At 44.6% G+C, this 12,000-nt stretch overlaps 1 protein-coding gene across 7 annotated transcripts in view; it reads right to left on the reverse strand.

The window, feature by feature from the left end:
- Nucleotides 1–3,683, reverse strand: part of RRM2B (ribonucleotide reductase regulatory TP53 inducible subunit M2B) — a 31,950-nt gene extending 28,267 nt beyond the window's left edge. Inside the window, exons 1-2 of one of the 7 annotated variants that reach the window (XM_037738653.1) lie at nucleotides 3,667–3,683; nucleotides 2,970–3,078 (exon numbers count right to left, since the gene is read on the reverse strand). In XM_037738653.1, coding sequence (XP_037594581.1) covers nucleotides 2,970–3,017 — 48 coding nt within the window. In that variant the 5' untranslated portion in view covers nucleotides 3,018–3,078; nucleotides 3,667–3,683. The other 6 variants (XM_037738651.1, XM_037738650.1, XM_037738652.1 and 3 more) reach the window with 6 other exon arrangements.
- Between the last annotated feature and the right edge of the window lie 8,317 nt (nucleotides 3,684–12,000).

The raw sequence follows: 12,000 nt of genomic DNA on the forward strand, positions 1-12,000 counted from the left end.
TCAAAAAAAAAAAAAAAAAAATATATATATATATATATATACACACACATAAACACTATAGCACAGGAGTGATGGAGCTCCCATTAGTGGTTGCCAAGGGAATGGATGTGATTATTCAGGGAGAACATATAGAGCAGCAAGACAACTGAGGATCCAGCCTTAGAGAATGCCGGTATTTAAAGGGCAGATGAAAGAAGAGGAGCCAACTGAAATGGATGCAGGACAAGGAAAAGCAAAAGTAGGAATAATGTGATCTGGCTAAAGCAAAGGATCCAGACTCTTAAGACAAAACAGACTAAGAAGTCAGGAATTAATTTTGTGGCCAAAGATTTTCAAACACTGGAGGTCTGGAAGGCTCATACTCCAATTCTCCCCATTTACCCCCAACCCCAGGTGCTGGCATTCATTGCAGGGTACAGTTTGAAAATCTGTACCCCACAGATTTGGGGGTACAGATAGTCATGGAGAGTTTCTGAATGGGAATTAACATGAATAGTGGTGGCATTAGGAAGACTCATCAGAAACCCATGTATAGGATTAATTCGATAAATATCTAGATTTTCCTTGCAACTAAGGAACCAATTTCAAAGATGGAAATGAGAATCTGAATTAAGATGTGGCAGTTAGCATGAAAAAAAAGCAGCTTCAACAAGACTTTGCCAGCCTGAGGCAACTGCCAGGCTTTTTTGTAGGAATCGAGGCCCTTTGGGGAGTTTTTTTGGGGGCCAGGGTCAGTGACACAGAGGCACTGGTCCAATAAAGGATTAACTTGGCAACAGTAGTTAGGATTAAATGGCAGGTAAGATAGGAGATAGAGAAACAACCAAATTATTGCAGGTGCACAGGTGTAAAGTGATAGAATTTGAAATAAAGTTTAGCAGAAGGCATTCCTTAGGGACATTCTACTGTATTTTCCAGAATGGTACTTCCAGTTTCTGACTGACTCAATTTCTGGTCACCTAGTTGGAAGACATGCCTGGGCATGTCAGGAAAATTTAGGTCAAGATTCCCCAGCAAGCACTTACGATGTCCCAATCTAAACCGGCATCATACATGGCTCTTACCTCTCATTCAGCCCCAATTCCACCACTTCTGTGTCTTTGCCTTTATGTCTCTTCTACTTCTGTAAAATATCTGCATGTTGTCATAGTCATATGCTATTTCTAAGCATCATTTTCATTATTCCATTCTCACAAAATCTGACAAAACAAATGGGATGCCGGCCCAGGTGCAAGAACTTGGTTTTAAATTTAGCTCCTCTACTGAATCCTGGGCATGCCATTTAGTGTTTTTTTGGCCTAAACTTTATCTTGAAAATAGACTACAAATTAGATTAGCAATAGTTAACTCTGAGAAACTGACAAAAACCATGGTGCCCGTTCTCAGAAGATTCACATCTGCACATCTAAAATCTACACACCACTTCAGGAGATTTATAAAGCCACGTCTAGCCTATCTATGGACACTTTAATACAGTAGGGTTTTGTTTGTTCGTTTTAATATGTATACCAGGATCACGTGAAGTACTTGTTAAAAATGCAGATCTCAAGAGATTTTGATTCACTATGTTTGGGGTGTGGGTCCAGCAATTTACGTTTTTCACAAAATACTCCAAGTGACTTGATGCAGGCCTCCTATTATGCACTCTGGCATCTAGAAAAACAAAGTGCTTAAGGCATCCTAGCATCTCAAGTTAAAAACTTTTGGATCAGCTGCCCACTAAAATTCACTCTGAATCTAAAATTCTGTCTGTCTGGGTCTGTATCACCGAGATACAAGTAATAACTCACACTTAACTTCTAGGTGTTAAGGCTGAATCACTGCTGGTGCCATTAGCACAAACAGCAGTCTCAATTTTTCCCTTTGAGTGGGGAAGTTGATAATAAATGCATTTATTTCAAAACAGGAAGAAAAAGCTTGAGGGATATTTACAGTTTAATTAGTTACTAAATGCTTACAAAAATCAAGCCAAATAAAATAAAAATCCCAAACCTGGAATCTACAACTTTCTAAAGAAATGTAGGGCCAAGCATGACTCTCTTGGGGTGGAAACGTTTGTTTCCTCCAAATCTTCACAGTATTAAATCAAAGATAGCACACGCAGAAACCGGTTTCAGTAGTATAAAAAGCACTTCTCTTGTTCACAAACGGCTTAGAAGTATTTCCAAAATGACAGTATTTGAAAATTATACAGCAACAGTTTAAACTACCATACAATCCTACAGTCTAACAAATCCTGGTTTATTTACTTTAGGTACTTTTATCAGCATAAGATCTGTGGAGAGGACGAACAACTTGGGCTTACTAAGCACCTACAACTGTCGTGGCACTTTGCATAAAGCATTTTATTTAATCCTCTGTGAAGTATCACTTCCACTGTATAAAGGAAGAAAGTGACACCCCAAAGATTCAGTTACTTAAGGAGCCGGGCCAGAGCAAAACTGGCCTCCTACCCCGATTTTTTCACTGGGAGGAGGTCATGAGGATTTCGTGTCCCCTTCTGCCCTTCATCTTCACCCCATCCACCTGTGTCAATTTCCACACGCGTTCTCCAACTCCTTGTCACCATCTCAAACGGTATGCATCTCTCCAGCACGGCCGCCAGTCGTCTTTCCTTGCCTCAGTTTCCCTGGCCAGGGCTCCAAAACAGGGAAGGAGGGTGGGAGAGCGTGAAGCGGATAAACGCAGGGGCAAGCCTCGCCCCAGCCTGAGGCCTCCGAGCGTCGTCCTTGGCTGGCTCTGGGGCAGAGCAGCGGAGCGGGACGCAAACCCAAAGTGGGCTCCTTCCTCCGCCCTCCCCAGGCACAGTCTCCCTGGCGCTCGCAACGACGAAGCCAGGCTGCGGCGACGGCTGGTGGAGAGGCCTGTTCTGACCGCGGCGAATAACATTTCCTACAGCGGTCTGCAACTTGCAGTCTAACGGGCGGGCGTGACTGCGGAGCGGGGGATGAAACGACAGCGATATTTACCTCATCCTGATCCAGCCGGGCCGCTTCCGGCCTTTCCGAGTCGCCCATTGCGCAGACTCTGCCGAAGCTACAGGCGCTGAGGGAACTGAGCTCCGCAGGCCACCTCCAACTACGACACGACCCAGGTGGCCAGCTTGTCCGCTGGGTCTGCCCACCCCCAGCTCTAGGGACCGGGTCGGCCCCGCCCCGGCCCTGCTTTCTCGCCTGCCCATTGAGGGACTCTCCCTGCGCCGACCCGGCCCCGCCTCCCCCGCCTCGGGACTCCGCCTACCTCAGCCAGCCTCGCCTCCCGTCTGCGGCCAAAGGGATTCTCCCCGCCTCGGCCGGCCCCGCCTTCCCTGCCTTGGAGCTCCGCCTACCTCCGCCAGCCCAGCCTCCCCGCCTGAGGCCTAAAGGATTCTCCCCGCCTCAGCCGGCCCCCTGCCTCCCCGCCTGCGACCTAAAGGATTTTCCCCGCCCGCCTCGGGGCTCCGGCTACCTCTGCCAGCCCCACTTCCCCGCCTCGGCTGGCCCTACCTCCCCGCCTGCGACCTAAGGGATTCTCCCCGCTTCGGCCGGCCCCCGCTCCCTCGTCTCGGGGCTCCGCCTACCTCAGCCAGCCCTGCCTCCCCTCCTGCGGCCAAAGGGATTCTCCCTGCCTCGGCGGCCCCGCCTCCCCCGCCTCGAAGCTCCGCCCACCTCGGCCAGCCCCGCTTACCCCGCCTACGGCCTAAGGAAATCTCTCTGCCTCTGCCGGTGCCGCCTTACCCTACTGCACCGCCGAGTCACTCGCCCGCTTTTCCACTGCGCGACTCCCACTCCTCTGTACGGCCCCGCCTACTTCAGCTAGCCCCACCTCACCGCATCGGCCCCGCCTCCCGCCTGCCCACTGAGGGATTCCTCAGGCGCCTCCGGGCCCCGCCTCCTGCGCTCGCCCTCTCCAAGCGCCCACCCCTGAGGAGCGCGACCCGGGCCAACTCCGCATCGCCTTCCCGCCGGCGCCGTGAGGGAGTCGGCCCGCGGCCCACCCCCCCGACCCCACCTCGCCTCGGCCTACTCGGGCTCCAGTCCCCTGGTGCGGGAGGCGTCCTGCAGGCCAGCTCCAGATTCCCCAGCTCGCCCTCGTGGTGCCTCAAGAACATGTACTTTGCGTTAGCCCGGCCTGTCCTGAGAGACTGCGGGAGGCGAAGGGAACGCACTGTTCCTGTGAGAAGCGCCGGGACCGGGCAGCCACACCGCCGGACGCTTCGTGAGGGAAAGGGCTGCCTGGTTTCGTGTGTAAGCAACTGAAAAGGGAAAGTGGCGGGCGGTAAAGTGTATGCGCGTGTGAATGCGGGCGAGGGAGAGGGGCACGTTACTAACGTCAGGAAAATATTTTGAAACCTCTGTTCAATTGTTTCAACAAACTTTTTAGTGATATTGATGGATACTAATCTTTCTGAGGGCCGGGCACTGTAGAAGGTGAGGGAATTCACCATGTGGAAATGAACTAGTTGAATCCCCGGGTAGATCCAGCGACTCTCCTCGCAGTGCGGGTGAGGAACCGAGTCAGGCCGTTCAGGTGATCCCGCTCCGAAGTCGTAGCCTCCAGGGTCCCCGGCCATGACAGTCCTCTGCGTCACGTCATGGCAGCCGACAGTGACTACTGGTGGTGGCAATACTTGGGTTCACTTAGTAATGCCCTTCTCGCAGAGGAACTAGCTAAAGAAAACTACCACAGGAAGAGAGAAAATAGTTTAGTCTAACAAAAGTAAAGTGGAAGAGAGATTTGTTGAAGTAGCTTGAAGCTGAAAGACTGACCGGATCTTGTTATGATCCAAACAGCTTGCACCTGATTTGTGTCTGGCTGGATGGTAAATGGGATCAAGGTCTCACTTTAAGCGTTGAAAATGCTGAAAGCTCTTTCTCAAACCTGCCAATAGAGTGGAGATAGTCTTTGCTTTAAGAAAGACTCTCTAGGGGTCTAATGCTGAGTGAAACTTTTTCGTCTGTGAACTTTAATAGGCACATAAATTCTTCGAGGCCATTGAGTCTCGATTTACTAAAGGCCACGTGGCAAATAATCAGATTCATTTAAAGTCATCAAACAATAATTGTGTTTCGGGCATCATGTTCCCTCACTTATTAGCTATGCTACCTTGGGCCACTTCTCTGAGACTCAGCTTTCTCATCTACAGGATAAGAACAATAATCCCTTCCTCATAAGGTTGTGCGAATTTGATAATATATTACTTGTAAAACACTTACTGGGGTGAGAATTTACCTTGATGCAATGGTAGCTTCTAAGTACATTATGAGGCAGGCCGTCCCAGAGGGTCGAGGAACTCAGATGGCTGACTTCAACAGGCTGAGATCAAATTGAGATGCCTAGAGTCACAGTTTACTAAATCAATTTATTTTCATTTTAAATAAGTTTATTTAAACAAGACATTTGACTTGAAAACTAGGATTTTTTAAGAATAATGTATCACTGCTGAAAGATTGCCTTACATGTAACAGCTGTGTACAAAAGAGTTACAAAATTGCCCTTGGGTGGCATAAAGTAGCAGACTCCTTTTTTAGTCAAGATGTCCTGTCCTTGGAACACATGGTATCTTTAGCCTCCATCTCCAACTTTACAGGTGTGTCTATTTCATTGATTCATTGCCCATTAAATCTAGAAACTCATCAGCCTCATTGCCAAACCCTGTTCACAATAAGCTTTCATTAGTTTACTAAGTGGTATATGTCTTCTTTTTTTCTTTGAGACGGAGTCTCATTCTGTTGCTCAGGCTGGAGTGCAGTGGCTGGATTTTGGCTCACTGTAGCCTCTGCCTCCTGGGTTCAAATGATTCTCCTGTCTCAGCTGCCCAAGTAGCTAGGATTACAGGCACCTGCCACCACACCTGGCTAATTTTTGTATTTTTTAGTAGAGATGGGGTTTCACCATGTTGACTAGGCTGATCTCAAACTCCTGACCTCAGGTTATCGGCCCACCTTGGCCTCCCAAAGTGCTGGGATTACAGGTGTGAGCCACTACACCTGGCTGGAATATGCCTTTTAATCTTAAACTGCATCACAGACTCATCCTCCCCTGCATCCTTCAAATTAATATGATAGTTGTTCTCAATCTTGCCTCCTTCCTTGGGCTTTCTGTCAACCAGAGTTTTCTTAGCTGCCACTTCACAAAATGGGTACTAGTTCTGTGCCAAACAAGCACACAAGCTGTATCCTATTGGATCATTTTAAAATATTACCACAAGGGGAAGGAGATGGAGTGAACTAACATATTTTGGGTAGGATGTGGGGAGGGAAGAGAGTGGAAGGATTATACCATTTGAACCTTAATGTTACTGTTCATATATTATTTGATGCATCAACCTTCCCCGCCAGTGGTGTAGTTACAAGGACCATAGTGAGGATGAGCAAGGGTGCTCAGCAGATAGAAGATGTAGTCAGCATACACTTTTCTTTTGGAAAACTGCAGGAACCCGACCCCAGCTATAACTTGCCATAAATTAACTGCTGAGCAGCTATGGATATTATCTGTGTTTCTTGGACAGAGCACATGTGGGGCCAGAATGGATCTCACCAGTGAGTGGCTGATTTAGGGATAACATAGTTGTCAGTCTGGCAGTAACATGATCATTACGTTATGAATATTTAAGATTTACTTGGGGCCGGGCATGGTGGCTCATGCCTGTAATCCCAGCACTTTGGGAAGACGAGACTGGCGGGTCACCTAAAGCCAGGAGTTTGAAACCAGCCTAACCAACATGACAAAACCCCATCTCTACTGAAAATACAAAAATAAGCAGGGCGTAGTGGTACATGCCTGTAATCCCAGCTTCTTGAGAGGCAGAGGCAGGAGAATCCCTTGAATCAGGCAGGGGGAGGTTGCAGTGGGCCAAGATTGTGCCATTGTACTCCAGCCTTGACAAGAACAAAACTCCATCTAAAAAAAAAAGTGCTTGGCTTTACAATAATAAATGAAACACATTACAATTCTTCAACTGAAGGAGATATGCAAAAACTTTTATGTTGTTTTGTGTTGTGTGTGGGGTTTTTTTTGGTGGGGTGTGGGGGGTTAAAACAGAGCAAAATAACTTACTAGAATATAAAGATAAGACCTGAATGAGCATGCCACTAATGAAGAAGGGAGTCTTTTCACAGAACCATATTTTCTCCCCCATCCTGTCTTCATCTGGTGTGGATCAAAAGAAACCATTGGCCATTTGGTTAAAAAATCCAATACACTTTTATGCATTATAACTATGGCATATACAATATGCCATAAAGACTATATGAAGATGTAGAATCCTGTTACTCCTAGAAATCTTGCAGTTACTCATTTAATTTTATACAGTTACATTGTGTCTAATATAATTACTTTACACACAATAATAAGAGGAAAATGAAAGGACAGAGGAAACTACTGTAGTAGTCAGGGTATGGTGGAACCAAATTGCAGTTTTCTAATTGAAAATGCATTCTTGGTCCTCAAGAACAGAGTTCTGAGATAAAGTAGCACGCTCCTTTTTTTAGTCAAGATCTCCTGTCGTTGGAACACATTAATTGAATCTTTAGCCTCCCAACTTTACAGGTGTGTCTTATTTCATTGATTGATGGCCCATCAAATCTAGAATCTTAGCCTCGTTGTACATCCTGTTCACAATAGGCTTTCATTAATTTAGTAAGTGGTGTTTTTTTTTTTGTTTGTTTTTTTTGTTTTGTTTTTTTTTTTGGCTGAGTCCTGCGCTGTTGCTCAGGCTGGAGTGTAGTGGTGTGATCTCGGCTCACTGCAGCCTCCACCTCCTGGGTTCAAGCAATTCTCCTGCCTCAGCCTCCCGAATAGCTGGGATTACAAGCGGCTGCCACCACACCCAGCTAATTTTTGTATTTTTTAGTAGAGATGGGGTTTCGCCATGTTGGCCAGGCTGGACTTGAACTCCTGACCTCAGGTGATCCACCTACCTCGGCCTCCCAAAGTGTTGGAATTACAGGTGTGAGCCAATGCGCCCAGCTGGAATGTGCTTTTTAATCTTAAACTACACCACTGACCCATCCTCCCCTGCCACCTTCAAATTAATACAGTTGTTCTCAATCTTGCCTCCTTCCTTGGGTTTTTCGTCAACCAGAGTCTTCTTAGCTGCCACTTCACAAAATGAGTACCAGTTGTGTGCTAAACAAGCACACATGCTGTATTCTATTAAATCATTTTAAAACATAACTGCAAAGGGAAGGAAATGGAATGAACTAACATATTTTGGGTAGGATGTGGGGAAGGGAGAGAGTGGAAGGATTATACCATCTGAATCTAAATGTTACTGTTCACGTACTGTTTGATGTATCAGCCTTCCTCACTGGTGGTGTAGTTATGAGGACCATAGTGAGGATGAGCAAGGGTGCTCAGCAGATACAAGGTGCAGTCAGCACACACTTTTCTTTTGGAAAAGTGCAGGAACCTGACCCCAGCTATAACTTGCCATAAATTAACTGCTGAGCAGCTATGGATATTATCTGTGTTTCTTGGACAGAGCACACGTGAGGCCAGAATGTATCTCACCAGTGAGTGGCTGATTTAGGGATAACATAGTTGTCAGTCTGGTGGTAACATGATCATTACCTTATGAATATTTAAGATTTACTTGGGGCTGGGTGTGGTGGCTCATGCCTGTAATCCCAGCTTTTTGAGAGGCCAAGGCTAGTAGATCACCTGATGTCAGGAGTTCAAGACTACCCTGACCAACATGGAGAAACCCTGTCTCTACTAAAAATACAAAATTAGCCAGGCGTGGTGGTGCAGTAACCTGTAATCCCATCTACTCGGGAGGCTGAGGCAGGAGAATTGCCTGAACCCAGGAGGCAGAGGTTGTGGTGAGCCAAGTTTGCACCATTGCACTCCAGCCCGGGCAACAAGAGCAAAACTCTGTCTCAAAAAAAAAAAAAAAAAAAAAAAAAAATTTTTTTTAAAAAAAAAAAAAAAAAAAAAAAAGAAGATTTACTTGGTCCTTCCAGACCTTTAATCTAAAAATGAAACTCTCATGTGTTCCATTATTTTTTTGTGTGTTCAATACATATATGTTCAATTCATCCTTTTTTTATTATACTTTAAGTTCTGGGGTACATGTGCAGAACGTGCAGGTTTGTTACATAGTTATACATGTGCCACGGTGATTTGCTGCATCCATCACTCCGTCATCTACATTAGGTATTTCTCCTAATGCTATCCCTCCCCTAGCCCTCCACCCTCCGACAGGCCCTGGTGTGTGATGTTCCCCTCCCTGTGTCCATGTGTTCTCATTGTTCAACTCTCATTTGTGAGTGAGAACATGCGGTGTTTGGTTTTCTGTTCTTGTGTCAGTTTGCTGAGAATGATGGTTTCCAGCTTCATCCATGTCCCTGCAGAGGACATGAGCTCATCCTTTTTTATGGCTGCAAAGTATTTCATGGTGTATATGTGACACATTTTCTTTATCCAGTCTATCATCGATGGGCATTTGGGTTGGTTCCACATCTTTGCTACTGTAAACAGTGCCACAGTGAACATACGTGTGCAGTGTCTTTATAATAGAATGATGTATAATCCTTTGGGTATATACCCAGTAATAAGATTGCTGGGTCAAATCGAATTTCTATTTCTAGGTCCTTGAGGAATAGCCACGCTGTCTTCCACGGTGGTTGAACTAATTTACACTCCCACCAACAAAGTAAAAGTGTTCCTATTTCTTCACATCCTCTCCAGCATCTGTTGTCTCTTGATTTTTAATGATCACCATTTTAACTGGTGTAGGATGGTATCTCATTATGATTTTGATTTGCATTTCTCTAATGACCAGTGATGATGAGGGTTTTTTTTCATATGTTTGTTGGCTGCATAAATGTCTCCTAATGAGAAGTGTCTGTTCATATCCCTAGCCCACTTTTTGATGGGGTTATTTTTTTCTTGTAAATTTGTTTAAGTTCTTTGTAGATTCTGGATATTAGCCCTTTGTCAGCTGCATAGATTGTAAAAATTCTCTCCCATTCTGTAGGTTTCCTATTCACTGTAATGATAGTTTCTTTTGCTGTGCAGAAGCTCTTTAGTTTAATTAAATCCCATTTGTCTATTTTGGCTTTTGTTGTCATTGCTTGTGGTGTTTTAGTCATGAAGTTCTTGCCCATGTCTATCTCCTGAATGGTATTGCCTAGGTTTTCTTCTAGAGTTGTTACGGTTTTAGGTCTTACATTTAAATCTTTAATCTGTCTTGAGTTAATTTTTGTATAAGGTGTAAGGCAGGGATCCAGTTTCAGCTTACTGCATATGGCTAGCCAGTTTTCCCAACACCATTTATTAAATAGGGAATCCTTTCCCCATTGCATGTTTTTGTCAGGTTTGTCAAAGATCAGATGGTTGTAGATGTGTGGCATTATTTCTGAGGCCTCTGTTCTATTCCATTGGTCTATATATCTGTTTTGTTACCAGTATCATGTTGTTTTGATTACTGTAGCCTTGTAGTATAGTTTGAAGGCAGGTAGCATGATACCTCTAGCTTTGGTTTTTTTGTTTTCTTTGTTTTTTTCCTTAGGATTGTCTTAGTTATGCAGGCTCTTTTTTGGTTTTATATGAAATTTAAGGTGTTTTTTTCCAGTTCTGTGAAGAAAGTCATTGGTAGCTTGATGGGGACAGCATTGAATCTATACATTACTTTGTGCAGTATGGCCATTTTGATGATGTAGATTCTTCCTAACCACGAGCATGGAATGTTTTTCCATCTCTTTGTGTTCTCTCTTATTTCCTTGAGCAGTGGTTTGTAATTTTCCTTGAAGAGGTCTTTCACATCCCTTGTTAGTTGTATTCCTAGGTAGTTTATTCACTTTGTAGCAATTGTGAATGGGAATTCACTCATGATTTGGCTCTCTGTTTGTCCATTATTGGTGTATAGAAATGCCTGTGATTTTTGCACATTGATTTTGTATACTAAGACTTTGCTGAAGTTGCTTGTCAGCTTAAGGAGATTTTGGGCTGAGACGATGGGGTCTCTAAATCATGTCATCTGCAAATAGAGACAATTTGACTTCCTCTTTTCCTAATTAAATACCCTTTCTTTTTCTTGCCTGATTGCCCTGGCCAGAACTTCCAATACTATGTTGAATACATTCATCCTATTTTTAACATGCCTCACAGCATAATTATTTACTATTTATACTTCATACATCTTACAAATTTCATTATGTCTAATGAGCTATTTGCTCCCATACTTAGTTTCTCTCATTTTCTATGGCAGAATTGAATATTCTTAAACAACATAGCAAAAGCACATCACAGTACTTAGAATAGTATAGGCAGTATGAGTTTCCCCCAGGATATTCAAAGTTATTGGGAGAATAAATTAAAAAAAAAAATTAAATGTGTAACTGAAAAGGCTCAAGGAGTAGGAGGATTCTACATCTTCATGTGGCCTTTAGGGCAAATTGTATTTTCCAAAAATGGCCACATATAGGGCACGTTGGGAGCCAGATATAAGGCTGAGTGCCTCACAGGGTTGTGGGGTAAGCTTTATGTTGTGCTGAGGCGCAGGATCCGAGAAATAAAGAGACAGGACACAGAAGTACAAAGAAAACACAGCTGGGCTTGGAGGGCCATGCCACCTATAAGCAGAGTTAGGCGAGGCCCTGAATGTCCAGAAGCATGAATATTTATTGTGTATAGGTTAGGGGGCAGGGCAGTGAGTGAAATCATCTTTAAGGATAGTGATAGGGTTGTGAGCAATAAAACATAGGGTTCACTCTTATTAGGTCACCTAGGCCAGGAGGTGGACAGTGCACAGCAAGTGGCCCATTCCTACGAAGGCAAGGGCCATATGCAGTAAGGGGTCTACCCCCATTAGGTTACTGAGGCTTGAAGGTGGGCTGTGCGCAGTGAAGAGGGTGCAGTGTGTGATACTTTTATTTATGGGAAAACTACTTCTAAGAAGATTTATAGGAGGATGCTTTAAGTCACATAGCAGTGACAGAGCTGTTAAGATTACTGCCACCTTTTGGCAGCTTCTAATGGATTCTATGGGAAGATGCTTTTTTTTTTTTTTTTTTT

Source organism: Cebus imitator, unplaced genomic scaffold (genome assembly GCF_001604975.1).
Source record: "Cebus imitator isolate Cc_AM_T3 unplaced genomic scaffold, Cebus_imitator-1.0 Scaffold56, whole genome shotgun sequence".
NCBI classification, from domain to species: domain Eukaryota; kingdom Metazoa; phylum Chordata; class Mammalia; order Primates; family Cebidae; genus Cebus; species Cebus imitator.